This window comes from Octopus bimaculoides, chromosome 30 (genome assembly GCF_046866305.1).
Source record: "Octopus bimaculoides isolate indiv1 chromosome 30, ASM4686630v1, whole genome shotgun sequence".
NCBI lineage: Eukaryota > Metazoa > Mollusca > Cephalopoda > Octopoda > Octopodidae > Octopus > Octopus bimaculoides.
In genome coordinates, this window is record NC_142957.1 from 1347957 (window position 1) to 1370509 (window position 22553).

At 40.9% G+C, this 22553-nt stretch overlaps 1 protein-coding gene across 1 annotated transcript in view; it reads left to right on the plus strand.

Moving 5' to 3' along the window:
- The first annotated feature begins 209 nt into the window (after window positions 1-209).
- The window catches only part of LOC149130111 (fibroblast growth factor receptor-like 1), a 31939-nt gene continuing 9595 nt past the window's right edge, over window positions 210-22553 (plus strand). The window contains exons 1-4 of the mRNA XM_089346185.1: window positions 210-302; window positions 8231-8509; window positions 18231-18296; window positions 19551-19845. Of these exons, the coding sequence (XP_089202311.1) occupies window positions 224-302; window positions 8231-8509; window positions 18231-18296; window positions 19551-19845 (719 nt within the window). The 5' untranslated portion in view covers window positions 210-223. The remainder of the gene's footprint in view (window positions 303-8230; window positions 8510-18230; window positions 18297-19550; window positions 19846-22553) is intronic.

The window sequence follows — 22553 nt, forward strand, 5'->3', positions numbered from 1 at the left end:
TAAAATGGATCTGGTACTGGCATGTCCCCCATATCCTACCAACACTTGATGTCCTCAATGTTGTTTATTTTAAAGTGTGCTCTGTGTTATTGAACCTAGCCATTTACTGGCATCCTACAAGTTGATGTGCCTTGATTCTTACAAATCTTTATAATAAAATCATATATTCACAGTTGTGATTAAAATGTTTATCTCTCTAATCCAGATTACTACATTGACCAGAATGGATCTTCAGAAAAAGATATTCTGGATTCCTTACATACTACAGTGGTGCCACCTTTTGGCACTGTGCCTTGCCAAAGGTAAGTCACCTTCCTTCCTCTCTTCCTTTTGTCATTCTACACAATGTGAGCAGGGCATTGCCCATAGCCATCTAAAAGAAAGTTGACATGAGTGATATTAATGTGTTATATTCTTGGCAATAATATTTGTTAATTCTCCTCAAGTCCCCACTTAACTGCTCTAAAGTGTTTTGTCACCAACAACAAATATATTTCTGCTGTCCATAAACCATAAAACAGTGAACAGAGATCAGAGATGTTGTCATCTCTGTGAAATAACCTGAGGTATTAAGGGATTTAAGGCTTAGATAAGTCTCTCCATTCACTTCCCCCAATACCTACATATTCTGCAATAATGGGATAAACTGAATAGAAAATGGATTAACACACGACTTTATTATCATTATAATCAGACATGTGCATACGTGTATGCCAGTGTGTGTGTGTGTGTGTGCATGTGCACATATATATATATATATATATATATATATATATATATATATATATATATATATACTGTTGTGTCTGGGGAGAGTCATTTTCTTATCGTGCCTTAAAATTTAACACACTCACTGTTAAAGTTTCCACTTATTTCTTATTTTTATTTTCCTAAAATTTTCGTTGCGTCTTGCAACCTTTTCAATAGTCTTCACTCTCTCCGTTATTCACGTTGCATTCTGTTTTAGCTTTTCTTTTGGTTTTGCGCATGCGTGTGTATGTATGTATGTGTGCATGTGTGTATGTATGTCTGTGTGTGTGCATATGTATATATGTATGTATGTGTGTGTATGTATATATGTATGTGTGTGTTTGCATGTATGTATGTATTCTGCATTTGTGTGTGTTATTTTTATGTATGTGTGTATATGTATGTATGTACTTCTGTCTGCTTGTGTGTGTGCTTGTGTGCCTTTAAACTACTCTGTGTATATGTGTGTGTGTGTGTATATATATATATATATATATATACTAGCAGAGATACCCGGCCTTGCTCGGGATTAAAATGGCACTTATGACTTATACACTCCTAGCTGTACCATTCCTCCACCATTCCACCTTTCTTCTGGGTCTCTATTCTCCTCCATCCACACAGTAGGTTGTCTCATATAAACTCTCAGTTGGCCTCTCTCTCTACCTCTCTGTCTCTCTCTTTGTCTCCCTCTCTCTCTACCTCTCTCTCCTCCATATTGCATTACGTCTGTGTGTCCAAACACTCTCCCCTTCAACTCACCTCCTATGTTGTGGTGCTGGTGGTGGTCGTCGTGGTGAGAGATGGTGAGTACACTGTGCGCCACTGAAACACTGTCTTCAAAACTAATTATCCATCAGTCATTCCTGGTCAGCATCGGCTGTATCTGGTTCCTGTGTTCCCTGATTGGTGGGAGGTGGGATGGAGGGGACGTCAGGTGGTTGGTCTGTTTCCTCAAATTCACGCTGATAAGGGTAAGCTCATTTACATCGCAGAATTCCAGGAGCCTTAATCCCTCTTTCATCTCATCTGCCCCAGCTGTAGCTTCCATCTCCATTAATGCCACCAACTGCGATAATGGATGTCCTTGAGATCAAGACAATCATTGAGATTGCCTTGAGTAGTAGTAGTAGTAGTAGTAGTAGTAGTAGTAGCAGCAGCAGCAGCAGTTGTACCAGGGTATGCACTGTAACAGTGCATCCAGCATCCACCATTTGTTGTTGATCCCCTACTACTTCAGGTGAATGACTCCTTTGTACTACTCATATATGTGTCACATGTTTTCGAGTAAAACTGTATGAGTGTTTGACAACACCAACAACAACAAAAACGCAACCCCTACCATGACCACCACCACCACCACCACCCGGAGTGGCCAACCTAATATTAATGTGAGATCTAGAATAATATTACTTCTTTTTTTTAACTGACAAAGTTGAGAGGGAGTAGGGAAGATGTAACCTCCACTCCCTATGTGCCCACACACCCTCACTCTGAGTAGAGGTTGATAGAGTATAACCTCCACTCCGTATGTGCTCTTCCACTTTCACTCTCAGTTAAGGCCAGTGTTTATGTAACCTCCACCCTGTTAATAGCCAGCCACCCCTATGCTACTACATAGAGGAGTCGGGTGTATGTATACTCATCCACTCCATATACATACACACACACACACACACATATATATATATATATATATATATATATATATATATATATATATATATATATATATATATAGTTCAAAACAGAAAAACGATGAAAAAACAACAACAAAAAACGACAGCGCGAGGACGTGATAGAGATTGTGTTACTGGACGCTTGGGAAAGGAAAGAAAGAGAATTTGATGTTTTGAGCGGAGCTCTTCGTCAGAAACATACGAAAGTCCAAAGAAGGGAAAGATGGAGGAAGAAAAAATCGCCTACGATATCCACGAAGTTACATTGTGGAATCATATATATATACTCATCCACCCCTTATATATACCCATCCTCCCTCACTAATCAAATATTTTCTTGACGAAATGTAAAAATTTTTTTTACCATTTTCTTCATGTTCTTCAGAAAATGCTAGAAACGTCCTCCTCCCCTCTCTTCCCTCCCTACTCCTCTTTCTTTTCCTCCTCTTTACAAAATTTTAGATTGTGAAGTCTTTCTACCTTCTTTGGTCTGTCTGTGAATGTTTGTGTGTGTGCATGTACATATGCATGCATGTGTGTGTGTGTGTGTGTGTGTGTGTGTGAGATATTGTTTAGCTCCAAAACATCAATACTGAAGCTGACTTGCGCTGAAGGATACTCCAACCATGGACATCACAATTTTTTCATATCTTTGACTTTAGTGTCTAAAGAGGCCTTCATTGGCTTGGCTGCTATTTCTGGCACAGCCAATAATTATACAAATGTTTAGTTGGTGTGTGTGGACGTTGTGAGTGAATGTGTGTGTGTGAGAGAGAGATAAAGAGAGGTTGTATGTAACTCTGTGTGTGTGTGTGTGTGTGTGTGTGTGTGTGTGTGGTGTTATTGTGAAGCGTCTTTGGATGTTTTCCCAAAATGCTGCAAAAGAGAAAAAAGACAAAAGAGCAAAGTGTTTTTGTTGTTGTTGTTGTATTTGGCAGTGAATAGAAAAAAAGGGGGGGTGAGGGTAGGAGAGAGAGGGGGGGATGAGAAAGCTTTTTCAGAAAGGAAATAACAAACTTTGACAAGATTTAATGTAAATTGGAGAAAGGTTTAGTTCACAGTGGTGGTCACGGTGGCAGCAGCAGTGGTGGTGGGGGGTGCAGTATGGTTGTCATGGCAAGGGTGTGTGTCTAGTGGAGAGGTGGTGGTAATGACGAGATTACCTTTTCTTTTATTGTAAACGGTGTGGTTTGTTTAAAGTAGGAGAGTGGTTGCTGTTACTTGGGTATGTGGAGTACCTAGGGTACATCTGGTACCATTCCATGGAACTTGCTCTTAACGGATATACATATTTACATATATGTGTGTGTGTGTGTATATATATAAATATATTTGAAGGTTTGGAGGTGATGTACAGAAATTATATAGAAAAAAATTTTAATTAAGGTACTCAGAAACCTGGATGTTTGTACATTTACAGATTTTTATTAATGTCACATATTAAATGAAGCGCTTTTCACCTAGTCGTGTAGGTTTTTCAAATTGTTTTGAGAAAACTTTGTGGAGGGTCTCTTTATATAGTTTTATTGAGTGTGTAGGGGTGGAGAGAGAGATATATAGGATAGTAAGAGAGGGTGAGGAAAAGTGAGAGAGAGAGAGAGAGAGAGTGTGTGTGTGTGTGTGAGTGTGTGTTTTTTTTGTGTTGGTGTGTGTGTCTGTGTGTGTGCATGTGTGTGTCGATGGGAAAGAGAAAAGAAGAAAATTGGGTTCATAGTTGGTTAGTTCTTTTCAATGATAATTTTATTTTTAGCTTTTTAAAGGAATGGCAAAAGCAGGTGTGATCGTTTTGAAGTTGCTTTCCATAGAGAATCTTTGGTGTCATTGTCTAGTAAGAGAGTGTGGGTGCATTTTTGTGTGTGTATGTGTGTGTGTGTATGTATGCGTGTGTGTCTGTGTGCGTGTGAGTGTGCCTGTGTATTTGAAAGGTGTGTCAGTGGGAAGGGGAGGGAAGAAGAAGATTCTGTTTACAGTTTACAGTTGGTCAGTTCCTGCTGTGACAAATTCTTGGTATTCTTTGGTATCATTGTCCAGTGGTAGAGAGAGTGCTTGTGTGAAAAACCTACATGACTAGGTGAAAAGCGCTTCATTTAATATGTGACATTAATAAAAATCTGTAAATGTACAAACATCCAGGTTTCTGAGTACCTTAATTAAAATTTTTTTCTATATATATTACTCTTTACTCTTTTACTCTTTTATTTGATTCAGTCATTTGACTGCAGCCATGCTGGAGCATCGCCTTTAGTCGAGCAAATCGACCCCTGGACTTATTCTTTGTAAGCCTAGTACTTATTCTATCGGTCTCTTTTGCCGAACCGCTAAGTTACGGGGACATAAACACACCAGCATCGGTTGACAAGCAATGCTAGGGGGACAAACACAGACACACAAACACACACACATATACATATATATATATATATATATATATATATATATATACATAAATACGATGGTCTTCTTTCAGTTTCCCTCTACCAAAGCCATTCACAAGGCTTTGGTCAGCCCAAGGCTATAGTAGAATACACTTGCCCAAAGTGCCACGCAGTGGGACTGAACCCAGAACCATGTGGTTGGTGAGCAAGCTACTTACCACACAGCCACTCCTGCACCTCTCTCTCTATATATATATACTATATACATTCATACACAAACATAACTACATATCTGTATGTGGCTGTATGTATATAGCTCTGTGGTGGTCCTGTGAGTGGGGCTGTAGTTCTATCTACCTCTGTGTCTGTTGTGTGTATTTTGGACAGACATGTGTTGATCTGTCCAAACAAGTGACTATCGAGTTAGCACAATGCTAAGCCAGGGCAGGCAATAGTGGCAAATAATTGAAAGCTAATCCATAACTGTCATCAACTGTTGATTCATGATTACTTTACTCTTCATTGTGAAATATAACGAGTTCTTAAATAATGACCAAACTGGCAGCTTTTACATATTAAAATCATATAATTTCACCTCATCTTGCTGAAATATAACAGCTCCACACACCAGAGTGATGGATGACGGAGTTTCTGTTAGCAATGGACAACAAATAGTTAATCTATATTTGATCTGTGTACATTTATATATATATATATATATATATATATATATAATATAAATAATATATAGATATATGCATATATACATACTTATTATATGTACATACATATAAATGTATATAGGTACACATATATAGCTACAGGACATGGCTCTTTCTATCTCTTTCGTTTTCTCTCTCATCCTTTCTCTAATTCTATTTTCGCCTCTTCACCATTTTCTATCTGTGTCCCTCCCTCTTCCACCTTTACTCTTTCTCGTTGCTCACACGTGACCCTCATCCATCTTTCCTTTCCTCACGTGGTCATCTATCTTTTCCTTCAGTCTGTCACACAGTCCAGACACATTCTTATCTCCCTCCTCTCCTATCTTTTCTCTTATCAAAGAATCTTCTTCCAGCGTTTGCTACCTTACCTCGTCCTGGCCAAACGGCCCTCCCTGTTCGTCTTTGTTTCGGTTGGTTTGCTGTATGTCCTGTTTTTGTTACCCTCCGCAAATTCCAAATTTTATTTTGGTTCGCGGGAGCAACTGCCTTCAAAGTTTTATCTTGTCATACATTGCTCGAAATAAGGAGTAGAAGCACAACTGACAACTGATGCAGGGTCGTTTTTTATGTTACTTGTCTTGCTTTCCATTTGTGTCTCTCGTTCTTTGTATACCCAACTTTATTTTCGAATTTCATGTTCTTTACATTTTACGATGCCCGGTACCCATATATGTATACCTATATACTTATATATGTATGCATGTATGTACATATATATATGTATATATGCATATATCTAGATATTAGTTATATTATTATTTGATTGAATGCCACACATCCATTTCCAAGTAAGTTTATCTTACACACACACACACACACACACACACACACACACACACACACATACACACACATGTGCATGTGTGTGTATGTGGTTTGTATATATGTATAGTTGAATGTAAGTTTGTGTCTTTGTGTTATTTAATGTGTGTGGTCTATACATGTGTGTGTGTGTGTATTATGTATTATATGAGTGTGTGTGTAAATTGATGCTCTACATTGGCTGAAGTAAACACACACACACACACTCATGTACATGTGTATGTATAATATATACATCTATGTAAGTGTGTTTGTATATATACGTGTACATTTGTGTGTATATATGTGTGCGTGTATGTATATGCATATATATATGTACATATATGTACACACATTGTGTGTGTATACTTCACTAACACGGTGTGTGGATTTGCACTTGTACATTTGTGTACGGGTGTGTTTGTGTGTAATATGACTGTGTGTGTGTGTGTGATACAATGTTACAATTGAATACACACCTAAAACTGTGGGGGTGGGGATGGGGGGGATCAGATGAAAAATTGCTGCTGTTGTGGTTGTGTTGGTCCAGTTAACTCCATTTCAACAAACACATGAACAATGGGAATTTCAAAACCTGAGATTGAACTCACAAAACTCAAGCACCTCCCCCCACCACCACCACCACATCTCTTTCTACGTATGGCCCATTCTTTACTACAACTGTAATCCTCTTCCCCCCTCGTCCAACACCCTCCTCTCTTGTTTTCTCCCACCCCACCCCAACATCTCTCTGCACATAGTTCCAGCTAGCCATATTAATCACTCACCAGTCTGGCCATTGTGACCCCTAGAGGTCATGACAACAATCACATCTCCTCCTCCTCCTCCTCCTCCTCCTCCTCCTCCTCCTCCTCCTCCTCCTCCCCTTTGTCATTTTATTTAATTAAAACAATGTGAAGGTACAGACCTGATACACACACTCATACATATACATACATACACACACACACACACACACACACGCACATACATCCATATATACATACAGACCGCCCATTTTTCCATGCTTGAAGCAGATTGAAAACAGGGGACATCACTTGCAAGACAGTGACACAATTATCATGGGATGTCAAGGCAAAAAGACAGTAACACATTCACATGCATACACACACATATGCATACATACATACATACATACATATATATATCATCTTCATCATCATCATCATCATTGTTTAACGCCTGCTTTCCATGCTGGCATGGGTTGGACGATTTGACTGAGGACTGATGAACCAGATGGCTACATCAGGCTCCAATCTGATTTGGCAGAGTTTCTACAGCTGGATGCCCTTCCTAACGCCAACCACTCCGAGAGTGTAGTGGGTGCTTTTATGTGTCACCGGCACAAAGGCCAGTCAGGTGGTACTGGCAACAGCCACGCTCGAAATGGTGTATTTTACGTGCCACCTGCACAGGAGCCAGTCCAGTGGTACTGGCAACGGTCTCGCTTGAATGTCTTGTCATGTGCCACTGGCACAAGTGCCAGGAAGGCGACGTTGGTAGCGATCACGCTCGAATGGGGCCATTTATGTGCCACCGGCACGGAAGCCAGACAGCTGGTGCTCTGGCAACGATCACGCTTGGACGGTGCTCTTAGTGCTCCACTGGTACAGGTGCCCTCACGATTTCGCCTGCCCCAACAGGTCTTCGCAAGCCGAGTTTAGTGTTCAATGAAAGGGACGTTGGCATGGGTGCCAGTCTACAAATTTAGTTAGACACAGTGGGCTTCTTTCAGTTTCCATCTACCAAATCCAGTACCCGACTAACACACTCACTGAGGCCCGTCCTTGGCTTAAACAGCCACCTCACTATGATGATGCTACGCAGTAACCATAACAACTGTCTCTCTCTCTCTCTCTCTCTCTCTCTCTCTTTGCAGGTCCTCCCTTTATTAACCAAACTGCTGTCTCTCATAAATGTCTCATTGCCTACATTGGAAAGAACTTTAGAATCCACTGCCCCATCACTGCCACACCTCCACCCTACATGCAGTGGAGTAAAGATGGACACACTATCAACATTGCATGGGAGAGGTTTCGAATCCAGGAGATGGGACTCCGCATTAAGGATGTTGAAATTGAAGACAGTGGATTGTACACATGTAAAGCAACCAACAGCTTTGGCAGTGTTCAGCTCAACTTCACCCTCACAGTTATACGTGAGTATTTGATGAGTCTTCTCAAGCACGGCATATCTCCAAAGGTCTCGGTCACAAGTCATTGCCTTTGTGAGCCCCAACATTCGAAGATCATGCTTCACCACCTCATTCCATGTCTTCCTAAGTTTACCTCTTCCAGAGCTTCCCTCCACCATTAGAGTGTGACACTTCTTCACACAGCTGTCTTCATCCATACACATTACATGACCATCCCAACGCAGTCGTCTCTCTTGCACACCACATCTGATGCTTCTTATGTTCAACTTTTCTCTCAGGATGCTTACACTCAGTCATGCATGCACACTGACATTACACATCCAGCAGAGCATACTAGCTTCATTTCTTACAAGCCTACGCATGTCCTCAGCAGTCACAGCCCATGTTTCACTGCCGTGTAGCATGGCTGTTCGCGCACAGGCATCACACCAGGTACATCTTATGGAGTTTCTACCTATGCCTCTTCTACAGGTCAAGCAGGGCCATCTACCCAAAGGGATTTGTGATTTGTCTGCCTTCCTACCTACTAAGACTCTCGTTTCTGCTAGGTTAATTCTAAGGCCCTTTGATTCTAGGCCTTGTTTTACACCTGAAACTCCTCTAGTTCTGGTAGTGATTCAGCTATAAGAACAAGGTCATCAGCATAGAAGGGCTCCCAGGGTCAGCCTGTCTTGAATTCCTCTACTATCACCTGGAGGACTATGATGAACAAGAGAGGGCTAAGGACTGATCCTCGGTGGACCCCTACTTGTACCCTGAATTCTCCACTAGACTCATTGCCAACACTCACCTTACTGACAGCATCCCTGTACATGGTTTGTACAGCTCTCACCAACCACTCATCTATCCTTAGTTTCCGCATTGACTACCGGAGACATTGACCACACCCCAGGGTCTCATGTGCCCATACCTCCCACACCCTCAGGGTTGGCACTCTCAACGCTGGCACACTGAAAGGTAGGTCTAGTAAGATTGTTGAGATGCTTGAACGGAGATGTGTCGATATCTGCTGCCTCCAAGAAGTAAGGTGGAGAGGAGGTTCCGCTAGGTTCCTTACAGGCAAAGAACACAGGTACAAGATTTTCCGGGCAGGGAACACAGACGGGGTCGGGGGTGTGGGTATACTTCTTGAAGAGAAATGGGTGGTTAGGATAATCGAGGTAGTCAGAGTATGCGATAGAATACTTAAGATTAGATTAGCCCTTCACAAATGGGTTAGCAACCATTATCTTGGCCTATGTCCCTCAGCCTGGGCTACCCGATGGGCAGAAAGACCGATTTTATGACACCCTCTTGCAGACTACCTCATCAACAAATGACAGGGACCTTCTCTTTGCGGCTGTTGACTTCAATGGTCATGTTGGACAACATTCAGGGGACTTCCATGGCCTACATGGAGGCTCTGGTTTTAGTTCCTGCAATGAGGAGGGAACCAGGCTGCTGGAGTTCTGTGATGCAAATGACCTTATGCTTTGCAATACTAACTTCAGGAAACCTGCCAGTCACCCAGTCACCTACCGTTCTGGCAGACACACTCGCCAAATTGGCTACATCTTCGCCAGGAAAAGGGGAAGATGGCTGCTTATAAATGCCAAAACCTTCCCAGGCAAAGAATGTACCCCACAACATAGACTAGTAATTGGTGACTTCAGGATCAGGGCTAAGTGGTTGCCCAGAAGACGACCAACTTGGAGGAGAAGGGCCTGGAAGCTCAAAGGTCCTGTGAACGGACAGAGATTTAGAGACTTATTACTCAAAGCCTTTGACGAAATAGAGGGGGATATAGCTTCACACGATGTAGAAGACAACTGGAGGTTTCTACGGGACAACCTGCTGAGGGCTGCTGATCAGATATGTTGATGGTGCAAAGTCCCCTCTCGACCCAAAATAACATAGTGGTGGAACAATGTTGTTGACAGGGCTATTAGACAAAAGAAACAGGCTTGGAAGGAATGGAAGAATGGAGGTAGCAGGGAATTGTATCAGATTGCCAGAAGGGAAGCTAGGCGACAGGTTTATTTAGCCAGAGGGGAAGCAGATAAGAAAAGATTTGCCAGTGTTCTGCGCCGTGAGGACCAAAGACTTGAGGTATTTTGTGTTGCAAGACAGTGCGTGAGAGAGAATCATGATGTCGTGGGAGAGAAATGTGTTCGCATGAGTGATGGTACAATTGCTCAATAAAGAGAATGAATGGGAGAAACAGAGTCTGCTGAATGTTGACCCAACAGAGGGACCAGCTATCCGAGTTGACAGTACCATGGTACATAAAGCAATTAAGAGTATAAAGACAGGGAAAGCCCCCTACCCACCGGGAATCACTGCAGAGATGCTCAAAATATCTGGCAGTGTCAGCTATAGCCTAGTCACCTGTATAGTTAAACAGGTGATACATGAAGGAGTCATACCCAATGACTGGTGTAGCAGCACCATAGTCAACTGCTACAAAGGTAAAGGTGACGTTTAGATACAATTAATTACAGAGGTATCAAGTTGTTAGATCAGGTAATAAAAGTCACGGAGAGGGTCATAGCCCAACTAATTAGGGAGAGAGTCAGCTTAGATGAGATGCAATTTGGATTCGTGCCTGGGAAAAGCACCACTGATGCTATATTTCTAGTAAGACAGCTACAGGAGAAATACCTAGCCAAAAATAAACCTCTGTACCTGGCTTTTGTTGGCATGGAGAAAGCCTTCGAAAAGATCCCCCAATCCCTCATCTGGTGGTCCACGAGGAAACTAGTGATAGAAGAATGGTTAGTGAGAGCTGTGCGAGCCATGTACAAAGACACTGTCAATAAGATGAGGGTTGGCAACGAGTACAGTGAAGAATTCCGGGTAGAGGTAGGGGTCCACCAAGGTTCAGTCCTTAGCCCCCTCCTATTTATCATAGTCCTCCAGGCGATAACAGTGGAATTAAAGGCAGGACGCCCCTGGGAGCTCCTCTATGCTGATGACCTTGCACTAATTGCAGAGTCACTATCAGAACTAGAGAGGTTTCAGGTGTGGAAACAAGAACTAGAATTGAAGGGCCTTGGAGTCAACCTAGCTAAAACCAAAGTCCTAATAAGTAAGAAGGTAGACAAAACACAAACCCCTTCAGGTAGATGGCCCTGCTCGATCTGTAGAAAAGGCATAGGCAGAAACTTTATAAGATGCACCCAGTGTAAGCTATGGACACATAAGAGGTGTAGCAATATTAAAGGAAGGTTAACTAGGAAGTTAGTTTTTGTATGTGGCAGATGCTCAGGAGCAATAAACACTGAAAATGTGCAGAAAACAACTTCTGCCACATTCCAGGGAGAAAAACTAGATGTAGTTGATAGCTTCTGCTATCTAGGTGACCACGTTAGTAGTGGGGATGGGTGCGCTGAAAGTGTAGCTGCTAGAATAAGAATAGCCTGAGCAAAGTTCAGAGAGCTCTTACCTCTGCTGGCGACAAAGGGGCTCTCACTCAGAGTAAAAGGCAGACTGTATGATGCATTTGTGCATACAGCCATGCTACATGGCAGTGAAACATGGGCCTTGACTGCTGAGGACATGCGTAAGTTCGCAAGGAATGAAGCCAGTATGCTCCGATGGATGTGTAATGTCAGTGTGCATACTCAATAGAGTGTAAGTACCTTGAGAGAAAAGTTGAACCTAAGAAGCATCAGTTGTGGTGTGCAAGAGAGACGATTGCGCTGGTATGGTCGTGGCGAGAATGGATGACGATAGCTGTGTGAAAATGTGCCACACCCTAGAAGTTGAGGGAACCTGTAGAAGAGGTAGGCCCAGGAAGACCTGGGATGAGGTAGTCAAGCAATGATTTCTGACCAAGGCCTTTGGAAATATGCTGTGCGTGAGAAGACCAGGCAAGCCAAGTGAGACCAAAATCGAAGGCCTCTGCCAGGGATGTAACCAGCTCACTTATGCGTAACATTCCTTCATTGGACACTAAACTCCACTTGCAAAGACCTGTTGAGGCAAGCGAAACGAAATCGTGATGGCACCTGTGCCCAGTGGAGCGCTAAGAGCACCGTCTGAGCATGATTGTTGCCAGAGTAGCTGTCTGGCCTCCGTGCCAGTGGCACGTAAATAGCACCATTTGAGTGTGATCATTACCAGCATCGCCTTCCTGGCACGTGAAAAGACGTTTGAGTGAGATCGTTGCCAGTGCCGCTGTACTGGCTCCTATGCAGGTGGCACGTAAAATACACCATTTTGAGCATGGCCATTGCCAGTACCACCAGACTGGCTTTCATGCCGGTGGCACGTAAAAACACGCACTACACTCTCGGAGTGGTTGGCGTTAGGAAGGGCATCCAGCTGTAGAAACTCTGGCAAGTCAGATTGGAGCCTGGTGTAGCCATCTGGTTCACCAGTCGTCAGTCAAATCGCCCAACCCATGCTAGCATAGAAAGCGGACGTTAAATGATGATGATGATGATGATGATGATGATGATATACAGTTGTGTCTAGGGAGGGTTATTATGCCAATATTGTTAACACATGCACTGGTTCAATTCCACCCCTTTATTATTAGTCAATTGGTTAAATATCCAAATAACTAATCAATTGTTTGTTTAACTCGGATACACAATAAGTCGTTTGTTTTGTTTTATTTATCAAAGCTCTTTCATTATTATTTGTAACCTTTTCAATGACATCTTTCTTAGTCCATTACGGATACATGCACACACACAACAAGGTCTCTGACAGACAAACACAGCCTCCACTGGAACATCAGAACCATGATAGACAAGACTGACAGCAGCAGACCAGAACAGCATTCTTCCAGATTGAACATTGATATTGTTCTCGAGTGTGCTTCACAGATGAAGGCCTTCTTCAACAACATGGCACAGGTTACATTCTCTACTGGTCCAGCAAGCCACAGGCTGAAAGACGTCTCTCCAGTGTCAGCTTCATGGTCAGAAACTCCATTTCCCCTTTAGAAAACCTTCCAACTGGTCATTCTGATTGCATCATCTCTATACACCTTCCCATCCAAAACAAATGGCACCCCACTCTCTTTGCTGGGTATACCCCAACCCTCCAAGCAGACTTTGCAGAAAAGGATAAGTTCTACATTGACCTACACAGCCTCTTCCAAGATCCCCCTCCAAACAACAATGTCATCATCTTTGGTGACTTCAATGTAAGAGTAGGCCAAGATTCAGAAACCTGGAAAGGAGTTCTTGACAAGCATGCTATTGCGAATTGCAACAACAATAGGCAGCTTGTGTTGGAGTTTTGCACAGAGAGGCAATTAACCATCACCAACACCCAATTCGAGTAGAAAGACAGTTTGAATGCCCCTGGATGCATCCTCGCTCCAAGCATTGGCACCTCATAGATTACATAAGAGAGACCAGAGTGATGTCTTTCACACTTGAATGATGCCTAATGCACAATGCTATTCAGATCATCATCTTGTCCACTACAAGCTCAGCTTCCATCTCAAACCTAAGGCCTAGAGAGGTAGAGGTCGAGGAAGGAAGCTCCAGGTGAGCATCCTACAGTCATCTGAAGTGAAAGCTAACTTCCAGGCAAACCTAGAGTTAAAGCTCCAAGATCCCAGTTGCTCCTCAGGCCCCTCTCCTGAAGTGCTTTGGAAACATCTGAAAAAGCAAAAAACTGTCCGGCAAACCTCTGAAGAACTACTAAGCTTCTCCACAAAGACTTTGCTCTGGGAACAAAGCAGATCCAACATAAATGGTGGATAAACCTCACCAAAAGAACTCAGCTTAATGCAGACATTGACAGCTGCAAGGGATTCTATGAAACCCTAAAAAGCTTTGTCTGGTCCAATGCACACTACATCCAGAGTCCATTGTAAGGTGCAGACTGAAAGAAAGACGCTTTTCACAGAGAAGGCCTTTGTCTTGAATTGGTGGTCAGAGCACTTTCAAACCCTCTTTAGTGCCAACTGTTCAGTCTAAGACAGAACAGTGTTTTTATATCCCACAGCAGCCTTTGAAGGCAGAGCTGGAGGGAAATTCCCTCCCTCACAGAGGCAGCCAAAGCAATAGAGAAGCTGAAGGGAATAGGAGTGGATGGAATCCCACCTGAAACATGGAAGGCCTGGTAGTTCAGCACTCACTCTAAACTCCACAAGCTTTTCATCTGCTGTTGAGGCAGGACCAGGATGGAAGATCATTGACTTGTGATGATCACACTGCATGGCAAACTCTCCTCTACTCCCCATAATAGAGGAGCAGCAAAAAAGGACTCCCTGAAGAAATCCCTCAGCACCAACCACTTTGATCACCACCTTTAGTCTGTTCTTGCCACTGACTGAGAAGATTGACATCTCACTGTCCTCTGGGCAATGGTCTCCTTAGACAATACCTAAAAAGGAGGAAAAACAAGCATTGCTACAGCCACCCCTCACCAGCCTATCTTTCCATGTAGACGCCATGGTTGTACCTGTTTTTCTTGAATCAGACTCACTGGGCATCAGTAAGCTTGTAACAGATTTGGACATCCCCCATCGCATCCCCTGTAAATTGTCACTCACAAAGCCAAGTCAAGAAGAGGGATTGACTCAGTGGTGGTGGGGGGAGGTAATGTTCTGGAAAGAAAGGATGGGGTGGTGTGGGGTCTGGTGGATGAAGAGTGGAAGAATATGTGAGAGAGGTTCTCATGAACAGTAACCAGTGTAGTAGAGGTAGAAAAGGCGGGGAGAGGATCACAGCTGGGAGTGCATTGATGACTCCGTGTTAGTCAGGGTGGCCATTCTTTGCATCTATATATGTAGGAGGTGTGTGTGGTGTGAGTAGACCTTATATATCGCATGTATATAGTACATGGTGTGTATATGTATAGTGTAGACTGTATATGTACTAAATGGTGTATAGACACTTTATACACTGTGTATATAGTTCATGTGGAGGCGCAATGGCCCAGTGGTTAGGGCAGCGGACTCGCAGTCATAGGATCGCGGTTTCGATTCCCAGACCGGGCGTTGTGAGTGTTTATTGAGCAAAAACACCTAAAGCTCCACAAGGCTCCGGCAGGGGATGGTGGTGAACCCTGCTGTACTCTTTCACCACAACTTTCTCTCACTCTTTCTTCCTGTTTCTGTTATACCTGTAATTCAAAGGGTCAGCCTTGTCACACTGTGTCATGCTGAATATCCCCGAGAACTACGTTAAGGGTACACGTGTCTGTGGAGTGCTCAGCCACTTGCACGTTAATTTCACGAGCAGGCTGTTCCGTTGATCGGATCGACTGGAACTCTCGACGTCGTAAGCGACGGAGTGCCAACAACAACAACAACATATATATATATATATATGTGTGTGTGTGTGTGTGTGCATGTGTGTGTATATATATATGTGTGTGTGTGTGTGTGTGTGTGTGTATATATATATATATATCATCATCATCATCGTCGTTTATCATTTGCTTTCCATGCTAGTTTGGGTTGAACGATTTGACTGAGGACTGGTGGACCAGGAGGCAACACCAGGTTCCAATCTGATTTGGCAGAGTTTCTACAGCTGGATGCCCTTCCTAACGCCAACCACTCCGAGAGTGTAGTGGGTGTTTTACGTGCCACCGGCACGAAGGCCAGTCAGGCGGTACTGGCGACGGCCACGCTCAAAATGGTGGATTTTACGTGGCACCTGCACAGGAGCCAGTCCATCGTCACTGGCAACGATCTCACTCGAATGTCTTTTCACGTTCCACTGGCACAAGTTCCAGGGAGGCGATGTTGGTAACGATCACGCTGGTGCTATTTACGTGCCACACTGGTGCAAGCGCCATCTCAATTTTGCTTTCGCTTGCCCGAGTTTAGTGTTCCTACAAATTTATTTTGATTCTGATTTCACTTGCCTCACCATGTCTTCGCAAGCGGAGTTTAGTGTCCACCACCACCACCACCACCACCATCACCACCATGCCAATCTAACACACCAGAAGTCTTTGAATTTTGATAGTTTTTCCTGATTTGTTTAATGACTGTTAAATGTGTCAACTCATGTACACACCTCTCTCCCCCCATACACGGACACATGTATTTGCGTGTGCACACACACACACACGCATTAATGTTTGTTTCCTATGCTGGCATGGGTTGGACATGTGTGTGTGTGTATATATATATATATATATATATATATATACACACACACACATATATATATATATATATATATATATATATATATATATATATATATATATATTGTTGGTTTACTATATACGTTAAACTACCGTCTTGCCCATTTTCTTTCTCTACTTCTTTCTTTCTTTCTCTCTTTCTTTCTTCCTTTCCTTCCTCACGATAGCCACACTTTCTCCCTTTCTATATTGGTAACATTATTATCAATATGTTACCCTTTCCCCCTCTACTTCATAGGTTAAGATACAATTTTTGTTACCAGTGTATAAGTTTTTTCGTGTGCGAGCTTAACTGCGTGTGTATGTGTATGTGTATAAATTTGTATTTGTGTATATAGTTGTGTTTTGCAAATATATACCTATATACGTAGATTATCTGTGCGTATGCATCTAGTCTAGTATGTGTATATACTATTGTAATTTTATTATATTTTGAATGCAGCGTATATTTTATTTTATTTGATTTGATTTTAATGTGTTAATTCGAATATAATTAATTATTTACAATATGTATTTTGAGCCCATTTTTCTATTTAAGGTTTTCTTCGATATTTTTAAAATAGGATGAATCTATATTAAATTCATTTGTTTTGTTCATTACGCATCCATGACCGTTAATTGAAACGACCAATCAAACAGATCTATGTGTTTCAAATTTTATATTACTTTTGATTGCATTGTCATTCCTTTCCCATTTCTAACAAAACTGTCCGATGAACGGGAACGTGAAACTCCGAGGAACAGTCTTTTGTTATATTTCTGCTGCTTTTAAATAAAGTATATATATATATATATATATATATATATATATATATATATATACATGTACACACATATGCATATGCACACACACACACACACACACATACACATATATATATACAGAGAGAGAGAGAAATAGCCCCTCCCTCCGTCCCTGCTATGCCATGTATGTGGTGGTGGTGGTGGTGGGGGGTCAGATGGCTGTAATGGTAAAGTGATGTGTTTTATCAGGGATTTCACTGAACTGTTGTGAGTTCAAGACAAACCAGAGTTAATTTAATTATTCATCTCACCCTAGGAAATAATTACTAATTAACTACTGGAGTAGATTTAATTAACTGTAACTACCACCACCATCACCACTACCACAGCAATCGTTGCAGTGGACATGGTGGTGTTTGTTGTTGTGTGTTAAATGACTGACCACCACCACCACCATCACCACCATTACTATAATTTCTTCTTTTGTCCTTTCATGTCCCCATCTCTTATTTTTTATGTGTCAGTGTATCTGTATGTCAGTGTCTTTATTTCTACCTTGGTAGGTGTGTGTGTGTGTGTGTGTGTGTTTAGGTGTCCCATAATATCAAATCCTGATATGACATAATCTCACTTTGTTAGAAAAGAATGTTTTCTCTTTATTAATGTTTAACATTATCCTACATTTCACATCTCACATTTCACAAGCACCCCCATTAGATTCCTTACAGCTTGCCTGAGCTTTGTAATTTGTGCCAGTAATACACCAGGACACATGCCTCTTGTTGCCCTGTCAAAAACAAATGCCCACCACCACCGCCACCACTGTTGCTGCCAGTCTTTGTATAATTGTTGTTGTTGTTGTTGTTTCCAGCTGAGAAGAAAGAAGGTACCCAACAGAACAATCTCTACCCTCACCAACTGGACCCTACAGGAGCAAGTAAGTTATTTAGGAGCTGTTATGTGTTGTCTCTATTCTTCAGAGATTTTCTAGTTTCATTCACTCCCTTTAAAATGACATTCCAGCCATGACCATCATATCTTACAATGAAGATTTCTTTATCCCGAGGGAAATGTGAAGGACATTCAGCTGCAGTTTCTGTCATGTCAAATAACATTGTAGAGGTTGTATTCCCCCTCCCCTCTAAATAACATTGATCCAAACCACTACGCTACAGCCTATACCATTCTAATAACCATCAACATTGGTAATGGACTCCACACTCGCCTTAACAAAATAATGACCACCACCTCCAACTACCTGTCAGGTTGCTAAGACTAAGTAATATACAGGAACAACACCCCGGAATTTACTGTTGGAATACAACAGGGATTCATTCCATCTCCCATTTTTAAACCTGTCTTCACAACCTCACACATTCCACTTCTTTGAGACAAAACACACAGCCTCTTCCACAGATGACATTACACAATCATCTTCACACCATTTCAAAGACACAAATACACCATCATTCCAACCGTTTTTTAAAACCACTTGCAAGAAATTTGGTTCCACAAGGACAGACCGAAAGTAACACCTACCAAATCTATAGTCTCCAGCAGCAACAACAACAGACATCAAGTACAAGCAACTACAGAACAGCCAACAACATAAACACACACACATACAAAGTAAAGAACAATACTGGGAGTTGTAGACAACACACACACACAGAAGAGTCATATTATCATCATCATCATCATCATTTAATGTCCATTTTCCGTGCTGGCATGGGTTGAACAGTTTGCCAGGAGCTGGCAAGCCAGGGGACTACAACAAGCTCCAATTGTCAGTTTTGACATAGTTTTTATGGCTGGACGCTCTTCCCAACACCAACCAGGGCATCCAGCCCTACAAACCATGCCAAACCAGACAACTGGAGCTTGATGTAGCCCTCCTAGAGCAACCCCTGAGCATCAGAAAGAAGCAACAAAGACACCAACAATACATTAAGACCCCCACCCACCATCCATGGATTAAGCTAATCCTTCTTCGTGGGGTGGGGTGGATAGGAAGCAGCTGTACTCAAGACCTTCGCAATCTTTCTTTCCCCCTCCCCCAGTAGCATTAATACAATTAGTTGTACAGATGTGTGTTGAGCTGAACAGTGGCCTTAAAATAAAGGGTCCTTTCTTTGTCTTGAAGCTGTCTGTCTGTCCCCTTAAAATAAAGGGTCCTTTCTTTGTTTTGAAGCTGAGCCCCGTTTCCTGCACCTGAGTAAGATGAAAAAAAAGTCAATCCCACGCCCGGCTGGAAGTTCCATAAGGTTTCGATGTCGAGCTAGTGGTAACCCACGGCCGGAGATACAATGGCTGAAGGATGGTCAGATGTGGACATCTGATAACATGGGCAACTATCAGGACAGTAGACTACGTTGGATGTTAAAGATTGATGATTTACGACAAGAGGACAGTGGTCAGTATACTTGTGTGGTCACTAACATCCATGGCACCATCAATTATACATATTCTCTAGAAGTTGTCGGTAAGTGAATACATCTTTCTTCAAATATAACTGTTCTCTGGGTGTCATTACATTTATCATTACATCTATCATTATATCTGTCATTACATCTATCATTACATCTGTCATTACATCTATCATTACATCTGTCATTACATCTGTCATTACATCTGTCATTACATCTATCATTACATCTATCATTACATCTGTCATTACATCTGTCATTACATCTATCATTACATCTATCATTACATCTGTCATTACGTTTATCATCATGTCATTACATCTGTCATTACATCTGTCATTACATCTGTCATTACATCTATCATTACATCTGTCATTACATCTATCATTACATCTGTCATTACATCTATCATTACATCTGTCATTACATCTGTCATTACATCTGTCATTACATGTCATTACATCTGTCATTACATCTATCATTACATCTGTCATTACGTTTATCATCACATGTCATTACATCTGTCATTACATCTGTCATTACATCTGTCATTACATCTATCATTACATCTGTCATTACATCTGTCATTACATCTGTCATTACATCTATTATTACATCTGTCATTAAATCTGTCATTACATCTGTCATTACATCTATCATTACATCTGTCATTACATCTATCATTACATCTGCCATTACATCTGTCATTACATCTGTCATTACATCTATCATTACATCTGTCATTACATCTATCATTACATCTGCCATTACATCTGTCATTACATCTGTCATTACATCTATCATTACATCTGTCATTACATCTATCATTACATCTGTCATTACATCTGTCATTACATCTATCATTACATCTGTCATTACGTTTATCATCACATCATTACATCTGTCATTACATCTATCATTACATCTGTCATTACATCTATCATTACATCTGTCATTACATCTATCATTACATCTGTCATTACATCTGTCATTACATCTATCATTACATCTGTCATTACATCTGCCATTACATCTATCATTACATCTGTCATTACATCTGTCATTACATCTATCATTACATCTGTCATTACGTTTATCATCACGTCATTACATCTGTCATTACATCTGTCATTACATCTGTCATTACATCTATCATTACATCTGTCATTACATCTATCATTACATCTGTCATTACATCTGTCATTACATGTCATTACATCTGTCATTACATCTGTCATTACATCTGTCATTACGTTTATCATCACATGTCATTACATCTGTCATTACATCTGTCATTACATCTGTCATTACATCTATCATTACATCTGTCATTACATCTATCATTATATCTGTCATTACATCTGTCATTACATCTGTCATTACATCTATCATTACATCTGTCATTACATCTGTCATTACATCTGTCATTACATCTGTCATTACATCTATCATTACATCTGTCATTACATCTATCATTACATCTGCCATTACATCTGTCATTACATCTGTCATTACATCTGTCATTACATCTATCATTACATCTGTCATTACATCTATCATTACATCTGTCATTACATGTCATTATATCTGTCATTACATCTATCATTACATCTGTCATTACATCTATCATTACATCTATCATTACATCTGTCATTACATCTGTCATTACATCTGTCATTACATCTATCATTATATCTATCATTACATCTGTCATTACATCTGTCATTACATCTGTCATTACATCTGTCATTACATCTATCATTACATCTGTCATTACATCTATCATTATATCTGCCATTACATCTGTCATTACATCTATCATTACATCTATCATTACATCTGTCATAACGTTTATCATCACATGTCATTACATCTGTCATTACATTTGTCATTACATCTGTCATTACATCTGTCATTACATCTATCATTACATCTGTCATTACATCTATCATTACATCTGTCATTACATCTATCATTACATCTATCATTATATCTGTCATTACATCTATCATTATATCTATCATTACATCTGTCATTACATCTGTCATTACATCTGCCATTACATCTGTCATTACATCTGTCATTACATCTATCATTACATCTGTCATTACATCTATCATTATATCTATCATTACATCTGTCATTACATCTGTCATTACATCTGCCATTACAGCTGCCATTACATCTGTCATTACATCTGTCATTACATCTGTCATTACATCTATCATTACATCTATCATTACATCTGTCATTACATCTATCATTACATCTGTCATTACATCTATCATTACATCTGTCATTAGACCTGTCATTACATCTGTCATTACATCTGTCATTACATCTATCATTACATCTGTCATTACATCTATCATTACATCTGCCATTACATCTCTCATTACATCTGTCATTACATCTGTCATTACATCTATCATTACATCTGTCATTACATCTATCATTACATCTGTCATTACATGTCATTATATCTGTCATTACATCTATCATTACATCTGTCATTACATCTATCATTACATCTATCATTACATCTGTCATTACATCTGTCATTACATCTGTCATTACATCTATCATTACATCTGTCATTACATCTGTCATTACATCTATCATTACATCTGTCTTTACATCTATCATAAACATCTGTCATTACATCTATCATTACATCTGTCATTACATCTATCATTACATCTGTCATTACATCTGTCATTACATCTATCATTACATCTGTCATTACATCTATCATTACATCTGTCATT